The sequence below is a fragment of the Sceloporus undulatus genome, chromosome 3 (genome assembly GCF_019175285.1).
Source record: "Sceloporus undulatus isolate JIND9_A2432 ecotype Alabama chromosome 3, SceUnd_v1.1, whole genome shotgun sequence".
In the NCBI taxonomy this organism is placed as follows: domain Eukaryota; kingdom Metazoa; phylum Chordata; class Lepidosauria; order Squamata; family Phrynosomatidae; genus Sceloporus; species Sceloporus undulatus.
In genome coordinates this window covers 113,131,654-113,154,407 of record NC_056524.1, presented here as the reverse complement: position 1 = coordinate 113,154,407, position 22,754 = coordinate 113,131,654, and the positions used below count along the sequence as shown (strand labels likewise).

At 39.0% G+C, this 22,754-nt stretch overlaps 1 protein-coding gene across 1 annotated transcript in view; it reads left to right on the top strand.

The window, feature by feature from the left end:
• Positions 1-22,754, top strand: part of PCCA (propionyl-CoA carboxylase subunit alpha) — a 305,865-nt gene that overhangs the window by 228,534 nt on the left and 54,577 nt on the right. The window contains exons 20-21 of the mRNA XM_042457614.1: positions 7,527-7,625; positions 13,068-13,121. Of these exons, the coding sequence (XP_042313548.1) occupies positions 7,527-7,625; positions 13,068-13,121 (153 nt within the window). The remainder of the gene's footprint in view (positions 1-7,526; positions 7,626-13,067; positions 13,122-22,754) is intronic.

Genomic DNA, 22,754 nt, shown 5'->3' with positions numbered 1-22,754 from the left:
ACATAGTTTTTGGGGATAGAGGTACATATCCACGGACCTTGGGAGGAGGGATTGTAAAAACACTATAAACGTCTATGGTGATATGTAGCCTTAGATATGACAAAAAGCTGCAGGGTCTGCCTGCAAGGTTTCCTTTGCTGTCAATAAACTTTCCTGTTTGACTTTAAGTGGTGGACCTGCTTCATTGCTTGAAGGGGAACTTTTGCGCAGCGTTCCTGACACATTATTGTATTTTCTAGTGAGTCATGCTTTCTCATGATATGTCAAAAGCATGACTGTCTTATCTTAGTCACCTTGGCTTCTAGAGAGAGTTCAGGCTTGATTTGCTCTAGGACCCATTGACTTGTCTTTTTCAGCTGTCCATGATGTCCACAGATCATTCTCCTCCAACTCTGTATTTAATATTAAATCACAATTTTTTCAGTGTCCAGGTTTCACAACCAAATACAGAAATAGAAAATACCATGATGTGGACAATGCTGACTTTGGTATTCAGTGATATCTTGTTACACGTCAGGATCTTGTCTCATTGTTCACAGATTTCCTTTGAAGTCTTAGTCTTCTGGTTTCTTGACTGCAATCTCCATTTTTATTGATGATTAAGCCAAGAGAAGAAATCTTTGACTATTTCAATACAGTCTTAAATAACAGTGGTGCCTTCCAGATGTGTAGGACTAAAACTCGCATCACTACAGTCTTAGCCACAATCAGCACTGCTACCTTGTGGATCATGGAATGAGTAGCTCATTTAGGTGGCAGGTGTGGAAAGCTGCTTTAGTATGCTTCTAGTTGATAAAAATCCAAAGAACAGCTACAGTTTATATGAGGCTAAATAGGAAGTTGCGCTTTTGTACCAACCAAAATATCATTAAATACATGAACAAGCTAATTTAATATTTTCAATGTGTTTCCAAAGGAGGCTTTAACTGTGAAGCCACCCTGCTTCAGACATGAAATTTTACAAGGGGATTCAGCAAAGTAATTTTCTACTTGTAACCTTCCACTGTTCCTTACCTCTTTTTCTGACTTCAAAATATCCGGGATGGAATAGCTGCACAATGTGAATGGCTAACAAGACAAATCCAGACTTTTATTTATTTATTTGATTTATAGTTCTTGCTTCCTTCCAGAGCCAGGACCCAAAATGACCCACAACATTTAAAAACAGTTATTGGTCAAAATATATAGAAGCAGATTTAGGTAGAAATATATAAAATGTTATTATGTTAAAATAAACAAGCAATAATATTAAAACACTTATGAATAAAAACAATTCCAAAACCCATCACTAATAATAAAGAAAAAAGTATACCACCAAGTCATTAAAATCCTTTCCTCCACAGCCATTTAATTGCTGAAGGCCAGCTGGAATTCAAAAGGTGGAAGGACAAACAGGGAGGAGGCCAATCTAGCTTCCTTTGGAAGGGAGTTCTACAGAAATACTTTCGAGTGTATTTTTAATATTTTAATTTTTAATATTTTGATTCCTGTTCTGCAGAGAATAGATCATATTTTCTCTCCAGCATTCCTGTGGCACTTCTACAAATTATTTGTATGCATCTGTGTCACACGAAGAAGCAGCTATGATGCCTTTCTGAATGTAAAGAAGGCAGAGACCCAAGTACATTTGAAACAGAAGCCCAGCAATTCAAAAAAACCTTCTAGTCTCATTCATAGCAGGTAAAAGGCTGCCTTGATGACACTCAGAGCAAATGAGTTTCTCTCCTGCAGTCATGTAGTGAATAAAACGCTTGATCTAGTTTGGTAGAAAAGGGCAAGATCTATAAATAGGTAACTGAGCTTTCCTCAGGATATGTAGTGCATAGAATGGGTCTCTCTCTTGGGGTCTTTTTTAGATGTAAGTGCAAATATGAACAAAAGGAAAGTTTGCAAAAAAGGGAAAAAAGTCTTCTTTTTAATGAGATTGAAACCCCATGTACTTGAACTTCCTTTTGAGATTGTACCAATAATCACTTCAAAGCCATTTAAAGCTGACCTTCCATTTTATCTGCAAAAGAGAAATGTGTGACCTTTTGCGTGAAAGTGGTTCCATTTTTTGTCAACAACTGAAAGCAAATAATGTATTTTACCATTGTAGCTATGTTTTATATCAACATTCCCTTCATACAAATTTTTATTATTTCTCCCATGGGAGGCTCCACTTGTTGTCCTTTTCTTTGGTTTAAGTACCTTTGTCAGCCTGTTCTTGAGTAACTCAGCATGCTGTTCCTTCAGACCTATTCCCCGCACCCACCCAACATTCCTTGCACTGTTTCTGCTTTTTCAGCTCTGGAGGTAAACATCATGCTTACCATCGTGTGCATTACATACACTGGGAATCTCTGAAAGACAAAATATATTTCACAGATTTGCATACTGTTGTTTAAGTTGGTAAAAAGCATGTGTGTCAAGACTGGAACTGGATTAGACCAACTGGATGGACACTGGACCATTGTTAAGATTTGTGCATTTTGTAAATGAAAGTAAGATTTTGCTAGTACTGCCTTTCTTTGTCTCCTGTTAGCATTTCGTCATCCCCTTGCAACAACCTTACCATTTCTGTGGTCTTCCTTTTGCTATAGATGTAACTAAAAAAGCCCTTTTTATTGTTTTTAACCTAGCAAGCCTGAACTCGCTCTGCACTTTAGCTTTTCTGACTTTCTCCCTACACATCCTGGCTATTCGTTTGAATTCTTCTTTGAATTTCCACCTTTTTCTATTTCTTGTACATGTTCCTTTTAAATCTTAGCTTGGTTGACATCCATCCTGGAAAGACAATCCAGGAAAATGTTTTGGTCAATAGTCTCAAAAACCATGGACAAATCACATTTCCTGTCTCTCCTGTAGTAGGTCACCCACCAGAGCAACCAAGGCTAATCTTGTCCTAAAACAAACCCACCTTTGAAATGGGCCAGGATAATTGATATCCTCCCAGAATGTCTGCAGTGGTACAGTTGTACCCTTTCAAGATCTTTGCCCCAAAGAGTGATATCAGAGAATGAATGATAATTGGTGATTCAGTCTTTGTGGCAGGGGTAGGCAACCCTTTTGAGCCGGGGGCTGGGTTGCTGTCCCTCAGACAACTGGGGGGCCGAAGCCAAAAAATAAATAATTAAATAATTTTTTAAAAATTAAATAAATAAATAAACCGGGACAAATGTAGGACAAAATTTTCAAATGGAGGGCACTTTTTAAATAAAAAATGGAGGACATGCAAAAAAATTGCTGATTTTTTTTTAAAATGTTAAGATAAATGCATGTTTCTGAGGCTTCTATAGACAATTGTCCCACCATGCCCTTCGCGCGAGACGCCAAAGGCCCCGGCGGCAATCGGTGGCAGGACTGGGCTGGGGCCGGTCCCAAGGCCTCGCCGGGCCGCATCCGGCCCGCGGGCCGCAGGTTGCCTACCCCTGCTTTGTGGAGTTGTTTTCAGAAGTAGATGTAGTCCTTTAAAGTGGCAGGCAGCACTCCACCATGCAAAATAATAATAATAATAAGAAGAAGAAGAAGAAGAAGAAGAAGAAGAAGGACAGGAAAACAGCAAAGAGATTCTGCTTGACGAATAGATACTTACGGCCCAGAGATTCTTGCACTTTGCTTCCCACCCTTCTCCTCTTTTTCTGATGAGTATTAATAATACTTGAAGATTCCTTCGGTTGGGAGGGAGGGAATAAGCTGGCCCTGCTCCACCAGATCTAGCCTGAAGATAGAGGCTCCTCCCTCCATAACTGTCATCCTTCAGCCTGGGAGAGAGTGAATAGGCTGGCCCAGCTCCACCAGGGCTAGCCTGAAGAAGAAGAGCCCTCCCTCTAGTCCATCTGCCTTGGTCCAGGCATCAGAGGGAGAGAAGAACCATTGGACTTCATCTCCTTCCCCACCACCATTCCCTTCTCCTTTTGTGTCGTGTCTTTTAGATTGTAAGCCTGAGGGCAGGGAACCGTCTTATTAAAAATAATAATTGGAAGCCGCTCTGAGAGCCATTAGGGCTGAAGGGCGGGGTATAAATAGTGTGTGTGTGTGTGTGTGTGTGTGTGTGTGTGTGTATATATATATATATATATATATATATATATATATATATTAAAAATGCATCCACTCTTCCCTGGTTTTACCACCTACTAGTGACCTGGAATAAATAAAATGGGCAAAAAGGGCATGTTAAGAGATCTGGCTTACAAGAATTCAGCCCCACTGTTCTGCACACTGGAGGGGGAAAAGGACTTTTGAGATAAATCCCTATTATTTTTTCCACCCAGCATTCAGGAGCTAGGTGAGCCTCAGTTTCAACTGATGTCTGGAAATCCAGGCAGAGAGTACTCTACACCTTCTCTGAGAAAGCATGAAGAGAAAAGACAAATCCAACCTTTTTCTTCCAGCCACTGTTTGCAGCAGGGGTAGGCAACCTGCGGCCCGTGGGCCGGATGCGGCCCAGCAAGGCCTTGGGACCGGCCCCAGCCCGGTCCTGCCGCCGATTGCCGCCGGGGCCTTTGGGGGGCAATTGTCTATAGAAGCCTCAGAAACATACATTTATATTAACATTTTTTTTAAAAATCAGCAAATTTTTTCACGTGTCCTCCATTTTTTAAAAAAAAAGTGTCTTCCATTTGAAAATTTTGTCCTACGTTTGTCCTGGTTTATTTATATATTTATTTATTTTTTTTTAAAAATTATTTAATTATTTATTTTTTGGCTTCGGCCCCCCAGTTGTCTGAGGGACAGCAACCCGGCCCCCGGCTCAAAAAGATTGCCTACCCCTGGTTTGCAGATTGAGTCCCAAGGTGGGAACTCTACCAAGAGTATACCCTTCCTCTTCCCCTTCTGTCCCTTAAATTTGTAAACAACATACTTGCAGTTGTGGCTGGCGAACTCCGTGCCAGTGGGATGCTGAACCCACTCTAGGTTTGAACTTTACAGGCACTATCCTGGGTGCTGAAGCTACCTCAAAATAGATTGAGAGCCTTGAATAGATCCTATAAAATTCAAACTAAAACTTCACATCGATTCACTGTTCCATTAATATGGAAGCTGTCAGTTGCAATTATATATTTTAAAAAAGAAATAGAAAAGGAGATTTTCGCCCAGCAGTTCATGAGGACCCAATAATGCTCACCTAAAGCCACATAACGAGAACAAGGAAAATTAGAGTTATTTTACCAGCATATAGTACCCCCCTTTTTGTTTGTACTTTTGTTCAGGGACTTGAAGAGGATACCCTGAAACGTCTTGTTGGTTTTAGGTCCTATGTCTGTTTTGGTACCCATAGATCATGATAAGCTTTACATAGATACAACCTCTATAGAGGATAAAAAATTATTTCTAAATCTATAAATAGCTTGTAGCTCAGCCTCAGCAAATAAATGTGTGCATACACAAATGGTCTTCACTCAAACCTGGCAGGTATAGGAAGGTCATTGGCTTGTTTTTTCAGTGATCCATGATTATTCACAGTCAACACCCAGGAGGCACCTGCAATGATATTGTGGAGAGTCATTACACAATTTACAAATTCTTTTTAAAAATGTTTGACTACTATATTACTTTCTTACCCTTATCACAAAAATTCACTAATGATTATTTTAAGATTATGCTAGTCAGCATGGTGTAATGGTTTGAGCATTGGACTGTGACTCTGGAGCCCAAGGTTTGATTCCGTGCTCAGCCATGAAACCCACTGGGTGACCTTGGCCAGGTCACATGCTCTCAACCTCAAGGGAAGGCAATGGCAAACCCCCTCTGAACAAATGTTGCCAAGAAAACTCCATGATAGATTCACCTTAGGGTTGCCATAAGCCAGAAATGACTTGAAAGCAAACAACAACAACAGAAACATAAAAGGAAATGGAGTAGTCTACCTGAACTTGATAGTTCAGTGTGAATAGCTGGTCCAAAATACTTTGATTTTTTTTAAAAAATGGTGAACCTCTTAAAGTTTAGAATCTGAATACTATATTGTTGGTTTTTAATTACAATAAAGTTAAAATTATGTAATTTTTGTTGTTGCTTGTATTAAAAGCTGTATGCAGAGGGATCTTGTAGCACCTTTGAGACAAAGGCCTGAAACAGATGGGTGAAAAGGTCCACTTCCGGGCAGCTTGGAGGGGTGGCGATCACATGATGCATGCCCCACAAGCTGCCATCAAGTCGCCCCAATCCAGTAAAGCCAACCTGAAAAGGAGCAGTAAAAAGACGCTCCTTTTCGGAAGCCACTTTGAAACAGCAGTAATGAGCCAGATTGGGGCTGTGCACATGTGGTTGCCGTGGATCCAGGGCAAGTGGCCCTGTTCCACCCTTTTTGGGCGATCTGTTTTGTCCCTAACTGAAAGAGAGACGATGGTAGCATGAGCTTTAATAGACTTGAGTCTACTTCGTCAGATGCATGGGGCTCAAGACTACAAAAGCTCATGCTACCAACCTCTTTTTTTTTTTGTTAGTCTCAAAGGTGCTACAAGAACCCTTTGCATACTGATTTTCCAGACTCTTTGCATTAAGAACTGTTACATTACAACAAAAGTTAAATGATGATGCTGTTTTAATTTGAGGATCCTTTATTTTTGTCTAAATAGCTTGCATTTGCCCTAGTCAGGTGCCTTGAACGTAGCGCTAGAACACAAGTATGATATTTCCATTTTACCACAGGTAGTTTTGCCTTCTGTGTTGTAAAAATTGATTTTACACTGAGGAAGCAGCACAATTCATTTGATTGTTTAAAGAATTTTAACTCTTGCCTTCTGGTAAAGGGTTTTTTATCAGGAGGGTAGTGTATATCTTTTAGTATCACAAAGCAGGCAGGGCCTTTCCCACCTCACTGCCCAACTCCAGTTCATGCCTCATCTTAAGAGGCAAACTGCATGAGCCTTTGGGGCATGGTGTGTGCTAAAAAAACCAACCACAAAACATGAGTAACAATAAGATGAAGGACAGGAAAACAGCAAAGAGATTCTGCATGACAAATAGATACTTAGGGCCCAGAGATTCTTGCACTTTGCTTCCCACCCTTCTCTTTTTCTGATGAGTATTAATAATACTTGAAGATTGTGACAGAAACTGGAAAGTTTGACTGGACTTTCAGATTAATTACTAACTTACATTAATTAAGAAAACAGTGTTTAAAGCACTTCATTAAATCATAGGAAAAGTTCTTCTTTGGTCCTTGGAGAGCATATTATATGCAAGGCCTGTTGTGTAGGTTGCTAAGTGTCACTGGAATTCATATGCATTGCTTGTCTAATTACCGTAAAGGTACCATGTCCAGATACAGTTTAAAAGTTGGATGGCTGTTTTGCTACTTCATAGAAATTACTTGCAGCCCCCCACAGGCAGCTGTTCACAGGTTCTTCACCTCTTCCCTAGAGATGCTAAGAAGACTCTGTTGTTAGACCCTGTCTTTTGTGGCAGAAATGGTAAACATGACAGGTTGCTTGGGAGCCATCTGTTTTAATACGACTGCTCCTTTGTATGCAGTAATGAACTTGAGAACTGTTTCTTGTCTGGCTCTGTGGTAACAGTTTTCTTTGGTTTCACAACAGGTGGAAGTTGATGGGATAAAACTTAGCGTGACTGGTGAGTGGAACTTGGCTTCAGCCCTCTTGTCTGTTAATGTGGATGGTGTTCAAAGAACTGTACAGGTAAAGTTTCTTCTGTTACTTTTGAATGCTTTTACACCTTTATAGATCTGTACATTGGCTGCAAGCCAGATTGTATTTGCACATGCTTAGTTTGTGTTGAAGACAGAGGGATAAAGCTGACATTATTACAGGCTGGCTTGTTCCTGGGACCCCTAATGTAGACAAGAGCATTTCCACAAGTGCATCTGGGAAGAAAGAGAGAAAATGATTCTACTCTTCTTTCAGCAGTATGAACTGTGATATCTTCTAAAGTACCTGGAAGGATTTGGAATAAGGGAGACTGCCTTGAAGTGGTGCAGATTCTATCTATCAGGAAGAATTCACTGCACTTCTGCTCTGTACAGAATGTGAACATCACCTGTTGTGATCCAACCTTTCCTACTTTTGAGCAGTTGAAATGTGTTCCATACAGTATATTAATGAAATCACATGTCAGGATTTCAGAATTACACATAGATTCTCTAGTTTTGACTCTTAAAAAATAGCAAATGAACTAAAGTATGTCTTTTGCATATGAAATGGGTCAAAACAAATGAAAACATTATTTACATTCTGGCACTTTTGTGGATTATGTTTGCAATACTGGCTTTTGCAAACTCAGGCAGTAATTCCTCCCACATTTCTCTGTTGCCATCTGTTAATATTTTCAACATTACTTGAATGACAGAAGTTTGGGGACAATTCCTAGGTCTTCCATTTTGCCCATTTGCCTAAATAAGAAGTTAATCAAAAGTAAAGGACATTTCACCTCTGTTCTTGAGTTTTAACATGTTTATTTCCAAGAACATTACAGGAAGGATAAACAGCCAGAGTAACAACGACCAAGGCAATAGTCTCACAGAATTCACTGTATGTCAAGATTTCCTGGAAGTGAGCAGCCCATAATTGTTCAGACTTGTTCACAGTAATGGTCACTACAGATGCCTTATATCAATAGGTATACTTCTCATCTGCAGATTAAGTTAGCCTGTGCCTATGGTGCCTTGCCCTTGATTGATGGGTATTTAACCCATGTCAGGATATATGTCATCCAAAAGGGAGGCATTCTGTACAAGTCTATTAACTTGAGATATTTGTCCCATGAAATTATACCACTGAGCCTGAGGAACAGTTCTGGAGAACTAGAAAGCATGTATAGTTTCATGGCATTTTGATATGGAATATCTTTCCCTGTAGTTGGTAATATGGAATTACCAAATTTACACTCATTTATTAGATCTACTCCAGTTGAGACTGGCAGTTGAATATAGATCTCATTGCTTTGAAATTAGCAGGTGAGGAGACAGGGAACAGTGTGTTGCTGAGACTGTTAGGCTCTTCTGTGTATATTGTTCTAATTACTTTGTGATGGGGGAAAATTAAATGTGTCTTGGCTTAAATTGTGTGGAAGCACTTTTTAAGGATCTTTAATTTACAGGAACCTTTAGAGCAGGTTTTGGAGGCATGGGCAGATGCAGAAAGTCCAGTTTCCACTAGCACTGGATATCGAAATATTCTGTTGGATATTGCCCTTATATGCCTAAAGCATAATTACATTTAATAATTTATATTTGTAATGCAAAACCTTTATTATGATTAAACCATCAGAATTGGTGTCTGAACCACCATTTTGGTATAGCCAGTGTGATATAATGGTTTGAGCACTGGAATATGACTCTGGAGATCAGGGTCAGTTCCCCATTCGGCCATGCAAACCCACTAGATGTCCTTGGGCAAGTCACACACTGTCAGCCCTAGAATACCCCATGCTAGGTTCATGTTAGGCTTGCCATAAGTTGAAAATGACTTGAAGGCACAAAACAACAAGTAAAATGGAGCTTCTGTCACTAGTCCCATCTTCTGCCAAACTACCCATTCAAAAGCATGCAAATGCAAGTAGATAAATAGGTACCACTTTGGTGAGAAGTGCAGTCATGCTGGCCACATAGCCACCACAGCAGTCCTCGGACAACACTGGCTCTTCAGCTTAGAAATGGATTTGAGCACTGTTCCCTACAAGTGGTTACGACCAGACGTTCATATCAAGGGCCTACCTTTACCTTTATACCACAATGTCTATTTTACTATGACATTGTATTTAATGGGCCTTGAGCATCCATGGATTTTGGTATCCACAGAGAGGGGAGTGTTGGTCTTGGAACTAACCCCCAACAAATACTAAGGGCTCACTGTACATTTTATTAGCAAAAGCTATTTAAATAGAGTTCCACAGTGGTTATATCAGTTTTCATTGGTTATAACTTTTTTTAAAAAAATGAAATAATTAAGTATCATGATTTGATGTTCTGGCAATACATAAGTAACCAGTGAATTCAGTAAGAAAATATGTTCCATGTTTTTATAATAAAGCAGTGAGACCTCACAGGAATCTTGTACTTCCTCCCAGAATTCTTCTTCTGCACTCTATTGCTCCCATACATAAATCACCATACATAAATTTTGAACATACAGTTGGCCCTCCATGTTTGCCGCTTTCACTTTTGCAGATTTGATTATTCACAGATTATTTACTGCTGCCTTCACTGCTATCCTATGTCATTTTTTAGGGACTGCAAGCCCCCTATATTCAGACATGACATGACAACTTTGTCAAGGGGGAAACTTTTCCCTTTACTCTACCTTTAAGCTGATTAAAACTGAGAGACTGTAAATGAGGTTTGTAAGACCTTATTAAAAACGATGTAGGGCAACAGTGGAGGTGGCAACAAGCAAATCATACTTTTTGTGTGTGTTCAGTATGGTTTGTGAGGGCTAGAGTTATTCACTGTTTTTCCACTTTCATTGGGGTCCTGCATCCCTAACCCCAGCGCATGTGGACGGCTAACTGTAGTTTTATTCCTCAAATAGCATTGTGCCAAATATCCCACTACAATGGAATCCGACTCTCACACTATCAGAGCAATTATATACAGTATCTGTTTCTCACACACATATACAAGAGCAAATCTTAACATTTTCTCTTTCTTTCGTTCAGACAATTTTTTAAAAATCAGGAATTGAAGTAGTTTTTTTTTAAATGCCATATTTTATGACAAGACTTTAATGGTGGTGAAAAGTCTTTAACTTAAAAAAAAGAACTGTCCCCCCCCCCCCCGTTTACCAATTTTGACAGCTTATCAACTAGTTTATATCTGTTTATTTTGGCATACAGTTGCTTCATTGTAGGCAGCTGGTACTTTGTTCCTTTTTTATAGTTTCCACAACTTAATTGTGTTTCTCTTAGTCTGTGGGGAAAGGTGTATATTCCTGTTTCCTTTACAAACGTAAACGTCAGGATTTTTGTATGAAATTTTATTTCCCATATTTTCCATTACATTAATCACTTCTGTTGAAATATGTCAAGACTTGTCACATTCTTCTTTGTTTTCTTATGGTTGTACAGAGTGGGGTGGCACAAAATGACCGATTAGTTGAAATAATAGTTTTTCCAGAAAGGTATTGCTTCATTTATATAAAATGAGGTGATGTCTAGAACAAGGACTTGCTGCCAAGAAATATGTTTTATGTGATAGCCTACATGCTGAAGAATTTTTTTCAGACAACAGACTACAGTCCTCTTGTCCCTAGGATGGCATCTCAAGGGCTATGAGAAACTCCCCTTTGTGGTTGGAGATCACGATCTGACTTCAGAGAGGAAGGGTCTTGTACCCATCCTTCTTGCCCTCATAGATCTTTCTCCTCGTCTCTATCATTGGAGTGGAAAAAAGTGAGTGGACCTGATGGGGAGGAGATGAGCATGGCCAGAGAGACAAAGGCTATAGATAACACTTTAGATCTTATATGAAGTGTAATATACATATACTGTATAAGCATATAAAGATTTTTTTTAAAAATCTATTGTTGCAGGATCATGATGGAGAATGCTGTTCTTTCCTCTCTTTCACCCTACAGGCAGAAGCCTGGCAGTGCATAGGAAATGTCATAGGTCTCCCATTTAGCATTGCTCTGTTACACTTGAGATAAAATAATGACAGAAGTGTATGTTTGTTTGTGTGTAAAATCAGTATAGGGGATGCCCTGGTATTTTTGAGGCATTCATCACACACTTTAACCTCACAATCTCAATTTTCTCTGAGGATCCTGATTAAGGAAAAACTGAGAGAATCAGACAGGACAGAAGGCCATCACTAAATATATTATATATTCACTAAATATATATTTATAATTTCTACATATAGCTTTGAGTGTGTCTGAACACACTCTAAATCACATTATGTATGCTTTATCTTTTTTTCCTTATTAGAAATTATGATTCAAATAATTAAAAGGTAAAGGTAAAGATTGTCAAGTCATGTCTGACTGTAGGGGCAGTGCTCATCTCCATTACTAAGCTGAAGAGCTAGCGCTGACAAAGATGATTCTGTGGTCATGTGGCTGCTTGACTGCACAGACCACTGTTTACCTCCCAATCAAAGTGGTACCTGTTTATCTGCTTGCATTTGCATGCTTTCGAACTGCTAGATTGGCAGAAGCTGGGATTTATGCGCATTTAAAAATTAAATGCCTCCCAAAATATTTATACTAAATCAGATCACAGTCTATCTTAGCAATTGAAATATTTCCAGAAAAAAAAATCTAGAAAACTTGTCATTGCTTTTAACCCCTGAAACTATTAATAGATGCCTTCACCATTCCAAACTTCATTGTTTTAAAATCCTTCCCAAGAACAGGAATGTATTAGTGCTTTACTTTTCCTTTTGTTTACATTTTTCCTCTGTCTCCCTTATCATTTGTATTACCCATCCCCATGTCACTATATTTCCAACATCACCTGTCTCATCTTTAGTGGAAACTGCTGGTTTTATAACTAGCTACCAATCCAAGTCTGTTCTGGCTAATCTCCATTGGAGATTACAATCTCCATTGCTATGTACTGTTTAGGTATTTTATTTATTTATTTATGTAAATCATTTATGTATTATGTATTTTTATGTAATTTTGTTAACCGCTTTGATCTTTTTGGAAAAGCAGTACAGTATATAAATAAATTTATTATTATCATTAATTCTCTCTCTCTCTCTCTCTCTCTCTCTCTCTCTCTCTCTCCCTCTCTGTGTGTGTGTGTGTGTGTGAGAGAGAGAGAGACTTAATGACTCCATTTATTTCATAGGTCTTTTTAAAGTCAAGGAATAATCATAGGTGGTTTGCCATTGCTGTCCCCTGAAACATCAAAGCTAAATAAACATATCTTATATTCTTTGATTCCAAAATCAGGCAGTCTCTCAGTAGCTAATAATCCCTTGATGTCACTATAAAGTGTGACTTCCATGTGACATGCCAAAAATTATTAATTACATGTGTCAGTTTGTTATGCTTGTCTATTCCCTTGTCAAGATACATAAGTGTGACTGGGGACCTGATGACTATGTATCAGATGCTTTTATATGCTTTATGGGGAAATTATATTATATTATATAGGAACTATATGTCTATTTCTTCCAGTGCCTTTCACGGGATGCAGGTGGAAAATTTAGCGTTCAGTTTCTTGGCACAGTGGTGAGTAGTATTATATTCTATAGACTTTTTTCATTTGAAGAAGAATGCTTGATACATGAAAGTGCCTGCTTCCATTGGACTTATAACTACATACACTAAAAATAAATAACTTTAAAAAAAAAAAATTCTGCTGCCTGGTTGGTTTGGAGGAAAGTTTAATTGATCCACATATTTTAGTGGTTTAATCTAATGACTGATTGACTAAATTTTGGAACTTGAATTTTTGTTTGACCATTGCCCTATTTTTAAAAAAATTAATTTTATATCATCAATAAACAGAAAATGGGAGAAAAATAAAATCGAATGGGGGAGGAAGAGAAAGAAAAAGGAAGAGGGAGAAGATTAATATAATATGCCAAGTACATCTTCATATCCTACAGCATTACACTAATCAGGTTACAGCAGTGACATTTGAGAATAGCCTTTTTGGCTCTGAACTATGGTGTAGTCTAGAGCAGGAAAACAAGGATTTCTGGGAAGGGAAAGCAGACCTTACAGAGTGCTAATGATCACATCTGGTGGTGAACCTATGGCATGGGTGCCAGAGGGGGCACTCAGAGCCCTCTCTGTAGGCTTGCGCGCTGCTGCCTCAGCACAGAGTTCACAGTTAATACCTAGAAAGCCAGAGGAATGTGGCACTTTTCAATAAATAAGTGGGCTTTGGGTTGCAGTTTGGGCACTCAATCTCTAAAAGGTTCGCCATCACTGAATTGGTAAGAACATGGACCCACGAGGTAAGTGGTCAGAAAAAGCAAGACCTTCACCCCCCCCCCCCAAATAAAGCCAGGAGAAACTCAGAGGGATTTATTTATTTTAGGCTTGTTTTTTCCATTGCTTTTTAAAAAGAATGAGCTAAAAACTGAAAAGAATAATCTGTTATGAACATGCATTACTTTTTCAGTAATTCCAACAGGATGTAAATAACTGAAAATGTTTATATCCTGCCATGTATCCAGAGACCTCAGGATGGGATAAAGACAATAAAACTGCAGTGGACAATTTAATTTTGTCACATCTGTTCAGCTTTCATTGAAATTGTATAATTTCAGTACTGCAAAATTCTGTCATATTTTCAGCCATGATAGATTTTGAACAATTCTAGTCTGCGGAAGGGGAATGTGAAGACAGTTATTTTATTTTAATTTTTTGACACATTGTAAATATTTCTTCAAGTCATATAGAGCAATATTCATTTATATGATTCTGAAGCTTAATTGGGAATCTTAATAAACAAAATGAAATTGAAGTAAATAAGTTTAATTTAAATCAAACAAAGTGCATGTTAAATTTATTTTTATTGATAATAAAAATACACTTCACTCATTTGTCTTTTAAGCTTCAGTAATATCAGTAAAATAAACATGTTTTTACAAGGCTTTGGCATTAAGAAAGCTATTAATATGACCCTTGGCACACTACCACAATTAGATTTCAAAGCAAGCATTTAAGATGTAACAGCGATTAATGACAACCATCGAAAACAATTTTGAACTCCATCAGTTTAACTCAGGAGGGTAAACTTAATATGATAATTTATCTAGTTGAATTGTATCAGCTTAGCGGGAAAGTATGCAAATATGTGACCCTTACCTAGCATCTAAATGGCTGCTGTGCTGGTAAATTTATCAGTTCCATTAATGAACTTTGGGGAACTTTGGAATTTTCAGCGTTTGTTCCCTCAGAGGCTGAAAACCAAACCTGATCTCATACTGGGACCATTCTGGTCTGCATATTTCCATAATTTGCTGCTGCTACTAATATGACAGCAAGACGCAAATAACTGTTTCTAATAATATCAGATGGAGTTGTGGAGGACAGCATTTTAATGTAGTAAAAGACCTCCCTGTGGGGTTGTTATTGTCACTATAGAACAGCAGTTACACAGTTGCAACAATAGTCTCTTAATTGATTCGTTTAATTAGCAAGAGATGAAGCTTGTGCTGCATCTTGTCATCTGAGATCATGGGGGATGATACACAAAGACTCTGGTTTTGCCACTTGGTTCTTTACATTTAATAAGTACAGTGAATGAAAAGTTTCTAGCTATGGCTTCAAATATACATAATTATGTTTAGAGTTCTCACTCTGTTGATTCTGAATAAATGAACTTTAAGACTATTGCATTATATAGAAATTATTTAACATCATTTATTAATATCAAATATGTTTGATATTTCTATCCTAAATATGCAAATCTAAGATTTACAGAGCTTGTGGATTATTTTGAATCACCAGTGCATTTAATAGTTCTGATGATCTGATCTTGGACAAATAAGGCCAGATTAATAGAATTGGCCATCTGCCTTGAGGCTCTGTTCTAGTTGCACTGCTTTTCCATCCCCCTTCCCCCCTCTGGAAGTTTGACCACATTGACCAGCAGGCAGCATGTGTCTCGTCAAAGATTGCTTTAGTGGTTGGGTCTCTCCAAAGGCTTCTTATGAATATAGCAATGTATATTTGCTATTCAAGGAGAGAAACAAATATATATACAGCTTCAGAATAATAACTTGCCTTTCTTAGCAAAGTTTATTTTGGGGGATATGATAACATGGCTCTCTCTTTGCTAATTTCAAGTTATACCTGGAAATATTTTTATCTTGATTCCCCCCCCCCTTTCAAAATATATATATAGTGCTTTCTGTTGCTACAGCACTGGAAATATAATAATCTCTCAGAGGGTACAGTTTGTTCAAATCTTAACTTTTTCTCTAGAAATTTTTATTAGTCCCCCCCACACACACATGGCCAGAGAATGGAATGGTTTGAAAATGGAAAGACAACAAATTAAAACAGTTCTGTTTAGAACAGTACAGCACCCTCAGCCCATTTCTTTTAAAACGTTCCATTTTAAAAGCCTGTTCGAAGTAAAAGGTCTTTCCCTGTTGACAGAAGGACAGCAGGGAGGGGGCCATCCCAGAGGTCCTCCCTGCAAAGTGAGTTTGTGAGTCTAGGGGCAGCTACCAAGAAGGCCTCATCTTGCATCCCCACCAACCATGTTTGTGAGAGTGGTAAGACGGAGAGGGCCCCAGGCAGATTATTATAGAGAGAGAGCATGGACGTGAGCCATATTTGGCTTTCTAGGTCATAACAGCGCTTTGAATTGTGCTTAGAAACAAACTAGCAGCTGCTGAATCAGGAAGTCGTGTGATGTGAAAGAGGAAAATGTATATCCCCTCTAGAGTGATTCGCAGCCAGTTAAATTGGTAAAGATGAGCCTAGTTATTCATTCTGAAACTAACACATATGATGATATGTTTGATTATGGGATATAGCTACATATGCACACATTTCAAAATCTGTGAATTTATACAGGGAGGAAGCTTCAGTGAAGATGTTCTCTTTATTAGGAGTAACATGTTTAGAAGATCTCTGGGCAACTGTGGTGGCTCCAGGGCCCATTTTCTGCTCATAGAACCCTCCAGATGCCAAATAAAAATGCGAGAAAACAAAACATGGAAGTGACTGAAAGTTCCCTTCAGTTTTGAAAAATGCAACCTATTTAAATAGTGAATTTCCTGGCTTGGAGAAAAAGGGTTTTCAAAGGAGTCTGGAGGAGCTGAGGGCCATAAAAACACCCTTAGGGGGCACATATGGCCCCACGGTAATTCTTTGCTCATCCTGAATAGTCAGTTTTAGGGCCAGTCCAGGGGCTCATTAATATTACACGGTTATACTCCTATAATCACATAATAATAATATTAATAATAATACTATAACTGTGTAGTGTGAATGGACTCCAGATGTTGCACACATCTGTGAAAGAGCCCCAGACAAAATACTCTGGTAGGGAGGATCACATTGCCCTGACTCCTCTCCATCCCTGCTGATAGGGTATTACTCCCACCCTGCCAGCTGCCCCCATGCTTGTTTGGTTCACCCAAGCTAGAATCTCTAGACAAACTTATTGTCTTAGTTTTTTTGTGGGTTTTTCAGGCTATGTGGTCATATTCCTGACGTTTCGCCAGCATCTGTGGCTGGCATCTTCAGAGAATGTTTGCCTGGAAAGGAGTTGGGTATATATATACTGTGTGAGTCTGGGAAGGCAGGAGTGATTTGCATGTGGATTGTTCTGTTGCTAATGGCAGGCCTCAGGGTGGGAGGGTCTGGCCACACAATTACAAACCCATATGGGGCAGACCCCCCGCTACATCAAGGACTCAGCTCACTTCATAGGAAAAATCAATAACTTTGAACTAAAACCTGGAGACATATTAATCAGCTTTGATGTGGCCTCCCTGTTCACCAAAGTCCCCATAATGGACACCATGACATCCGACAGATTTTTCCAGAAGACATCACAGCCCTGTTTGAACATTGCCTCACCTCAAGCTATTTCCAGTGGGACAATGGATTCTACGAGCAGAGAGATGGGGTAGCAATGGGAAGCCCTCTAAGCCCTGTGATAGCAAACTTTTACATGGAACGCTTTGAAAAACAAGCCCTGGAAACAGGACCGAAAAAGCCTACAACTTGATTCTGATATGTGGATGACATTTTCACAAATTGGAGCCATGGAGAAGAAGATCTGGCTGTTTTCCTAAACCATCTGAACAACATCCACCCCAATATCCAATTCACTATGGAAAGAGAAAAGGAAGGAACACTGCCATTCTTGGATGTCCTAGTCATCCGCAAACCAAACCAACATTTGGGTCACATAGTATACAGAAAACCTACACATACAGACAGATACTTGCACAAGAACTCCAACCATCACCCAGGACAAAAAAGAAACACAATCAAAACACTGGTAGACCGGGCGAAATGCATCTGTTAACCCCATTTCTTAGAAGATGAATTGAAGCACCTGGACCGGGCTCTACACGCTAATGGTCACTCCAGCTCAGACATCAGAAGGGCTGCCAGGCCCAGAAAAACCCAGAGGAGTGAAGACAAACAACCACCCAAAGGGAAGGTATTTTTACCATACATCAAAGGAGTCATAGACAGAATAGAGAAACTGGTGAGGAAACACAACCTTCAAATGGTTTACAAACCGGCAAAGAATATCCAGCAAATGCTTCGCTCAGCCAAGGACCAGAGAGACCCTCTCACAGCCGCAGGAGTTTACCACATAACCATGCAGCTGCAGACAATCTACATAGGGACCACAAAATGCAATGAGCAAGCAACAATCTAGGAACACGAGAGACATTGCAGACTGGGCCAGCCAGAAAAATCAGCAGTAGCAGAACATTATAAACCATCCTGGGCATAAAATACTGTTTGAAAACACTGAAATTCTGGACCATGCCAACAACTACCATGTCAGGATGCACAAGGAAGCCATTGAAACCCACAAACACCTGGACAATTTCAACAGGAAAGAGGAAACCCTTAAAGTAAACAAGGTTTGGCTACCAGTCCAGAAAAATAGCAAGATGAAGACTCAACAAATGCAAATGAGAAATCTCACAGCGTCAGGGGTTTCCCAGCAGACAATGAGCACTAATCAAGCAGACACTAATCCTCTTTTGCAGACCTTTCCACCCTGAGGCCTGCTATTAACAACAGAACGATACACATGCAAATCACTCCTGCCTTTCCAGGTCACACAATATATATACCCAACTCCTTTCCAGGCAAGCATTCTCTGAAGATGCCAGCCACAGATGCTGGCGAAACGTCAGGAATAAACTCTTCTAGAACATGGCCACATAGCCCGAAAGCCCCACAAAAAACTATGGATACCGGCCATGAAAGCTTTCAGCTTCACAAACTCATTGTCATTTTGAAAACAGAGCTCAGCTGAGAGGAATTGGGAAGGCAAGCATACTTGTGTAATCGCATGATGTAGTTCCTTCCTACTTCTTCAGCTAAGCTAAATTTTCAAAAAAGCAGCTGTCACCCAAACTGGGTTTTAAAATGCATTTTTCCTCCAATACACAGAAAAAGTTAGTATGCTCAATCCCACCCCCACTCTAGCAGGGGCTACTATTACATGAATAATAACTTTAATCTGCTTAAGGCTGTCCATGTCTCTTTCTTAACAAAACAAAACAAACAAGTGCAGCCCACACCCTGTCCAACTTGGGACTGCAGCACTGGAAAAATATTTTATATTGGCCTGATCCAGACCGGTGCTTTGCGCCGGCCTGGACATGTAATAGGGTTGTCCAGGGATGGAGTGACCGCACGTCCTGCAACCCTACTACATGGCGGCGGCATAACAATGGTGGTGCCCTGTGTACACGGGTGCTGCCATTGTGATGTAAGCACCATACAGTGTCTGCACAACGTCGCATGTTGCACAAAGAATCCAGAAATTCTGGGTTCTTTTTGCTCCACAGTGACAGCACGCCTTTTGGGGGCTGCACCATCCCTGAGGAGCAGAAACGGGCGCCGGCAGACCACTGTTTCTTGGCGGTCTGTCCCATGCCATTGTGTGTTTTTTAAAAATTCATTTTAAATTCTGTTTTCCTACTGAAATAACCCCATCTCTTCCCTCTTATTCTACCACACCAAGGAGGCATATAGCAATTTAGGAAGGCAGAGAAACAACAAGAGTTGTCACTGATCAAGGATCCCTGGAGTTGGCTTGTTTTTGTTTTCTTAAAATCAGATCATATCCAGACCTAAACATGCTATGTAGACATGATATTAGTATAATAGGTTGTTTGACCCTTGTCTTTATATTTCTCCAACACTTAGTTGAATTCTTTTAGAATTCAGCTGCTTTCTGAGATGTTCTTATGTAGCAACTGCATGAAAAACAGTTCAGTTTTAACCGCTATAGTTCTTACATCAGTTTCTCTCTCACACAAGAACAGGTTATTCTGAGGAAAGATGGCTCCAGGAGTTCTTTTTCTAGTAATGAAAGTTGTGATAAAAGTGTTTAAAATGTGTTAAAATATACTTTAGCATGCCCAACATTATCCTTGTGATTTCATATTTATTGGCCATCATGCTGTGCTATCAACTGTTTTTGAAAGGAAGCTTAAAAAGCAGGCCTCATATGGTAGGTCTCATTAGCATAGGAAGTATCATACACATGTGGTCCATCTCCTAAACATCAGTCCAAAGCACAGCAAACATTAGCATAACAAATAGTAACCTGAGTAGCAGAAATTCATACGGTGTCCTTCCTGTGTCTTTTCTTATTTGCTTCCTCATTTAGGGAAAAGGTAAAAGTGGAGATAATGAGATAGCAATAAAGAAATCCAGTAATAAAAAAGTAGAGAAAATAATTGTTTCAATGCCATGTATTGAATGTATGAGAATATTATGCAGAGCAAAATTATAAAAAGGCCTCTTAATGCCTTTTAGTAATTTTCCTTACATGCTAATTTGGGATAAATCTCTTTGTGTAACAAATAAGATTATGTTTTTTTTAAGTAATAATAAGATTTTATTCCTGTTCGTAAAATCTATGGTTTCTTGTACAGATCTGGATGTGTTTTTAAATTACATATTGGTTTGCAGACAACACAAACCAAGAAAATGCAAAATAAATTTTCTGTAGACCTTTCTTTTAGATAAATGTCATGTTGTGGTGGTGGTGGTGGTGGTGATGTGTGCCTTCAAGACATTTCCTACTTATGCCAGCCCAAAGGCAAACCTTATGGAGCTTTCTAGGGCTGAGAGTGTGTGACTCACCCAAGGTCATCATGGCCAAGTGGTGAATCAAACCCTGATCTCCACAGTTGTAGTTGAGTACTTAAACCACTACTGCATGCTGGCTAGGTGCGTTAAACAGAATATGTTCTCGGAATTGGAAAATAGGGGGATCTCATTTATAATAAAAACCTTTATTTGTGAAGACAATCCTCTGTTTCTTGTCTGAGAAGAAGTATAAAAATAGTACACACTGTTAAAAATGAAATGTTGTTATAGAGCTTCTTAACCTGTCAAAATCCAACTGAAAGAGGATGAAGGAAACTGTAGAGAAGGTTAATCACAGATTAACATTGAAGAGGAGTGGATTTCTGTTGTATGTACAAACTCTCTGCTTTATCTAAAGAAGAGTTATAGAGTTAAGATACTGATAATTTATGTCCATATTCAAAATGACAAACAGGTTTCCCCAAGCAATGATTTAGAATTGTGACTTCCTTAACCCTTCAGGGTGTTAATCTTCCATTTGAATTATAGATTTTTGACCCCAGACAGGATAAGAAGCAGTGTCTCTGGAATATACATAGCCCATCAACCATATATGTAGTCAGTCAGATGCATGATAAGCTTTCTGGTTTTGCAGTTAAATGGTCCATTCTGTGATGGCCATAGATGACCTGAGAAATGTTTAACAGTCTGTGTTACTACAAACAGTCACTAGCAAGGAACAGTTATTTCACATTTTCCAGCAAAATATAAATGCAGAATGGGAATACTGTGCTATGAACTGATTTTTAGAACGTTAACTGATGGGGCTGTGTGATTGCCAGGCAGCATCCTTCAGCAGTGTGTAATTCAGGGTTCCTCAGTCAATCATCCTCATTGCTAAGGCCCTGTGAAGCTAAGGTCCTGTGAAGGGGAATTTACAAACACAAAAGAATATACTTTTCCACACAGTATTTATGTGCATTGTGAAATCTGCTACCACTAGTGATGGCTATCAAAAGGGTTAGACGTATTAATGTAAGATAAGGTTAACAGAGGCTCTTGGTCATGATAGCTATATTACCTTTAGCATGTGAGGCCGCTTGCCTTTGAGTACAGGTTAGGTGAGGACCATAAACATCACAGTCCTGGGTCCTGTTGTAGATAAGTCGTGCTTGTGGCCTTCCTATAGGCATCTCATTGGCCATGCTGGAAACAGAATGTTGAGCTAGATAGGCTTTTGTCTGATGCAACAAAGTTCTTCTTCTGTGTTGATGAGTGAGACTATTTTGACTTGAGAAATGTTGGCAAGACAGCATAGGTATCCACATATATAACTAGAAATTGGAGTTGGTGGGAGTAGGTGCTGTTGCTGATACTTGGAGAAATGTCTCAGTGGATTGATCTGAATCTTGACAGGCTATGAGGAAAACTAGGATTGAGAATGGCCCATGATGATTTTGAGATAAAGAGGATAATAAATGAGTTGTTTCTAGTTTATGCTTATTGTAAAATAACCAATCAGTCCTCCAAACAACTTACTTGGAACTAATGGAGAGACACATTGGGATAAACCTTTTTTCTAGCTACCCCCAAAAACTATGCTGACAGACTAATGGATTGTGCCATCATTTATTGTTTGTTATATACAATAAATGCAATAAATTATGTTGTATAACTGTTGTTTTTGAGTGTGTCTTCCGGTGCATAAACATTCAGACTGAAATGTTTTAGAAAAACAGTTTTTAAAACAGCTTTTTAAAATGGCTTATTTATAGGGCAGCAAGTACTATAACTTACACTTAGAATTTACCGTTGGTAACAGCTGAAAAGGACTTATCACAGGAATGTTGAAATCTGATGAAATCTAGTTACCCAACCCAAGAATGAGAAATATCTTGAATGAGTACAGCCATTATATTTGAGTTGTTTAATTCATATATTTGAGGTAGAGAGGACATGTTCTCTTACACAGACCTTGTTTAATATGACTGATATCTGAGAGAGGACTCTTTCTTCATTTTCCTTGTTTTTTAAAACAAATCCTCAAAATTGTTTGTTCAGAACATGGAGTAGGTTTACAGATCCAAGAGT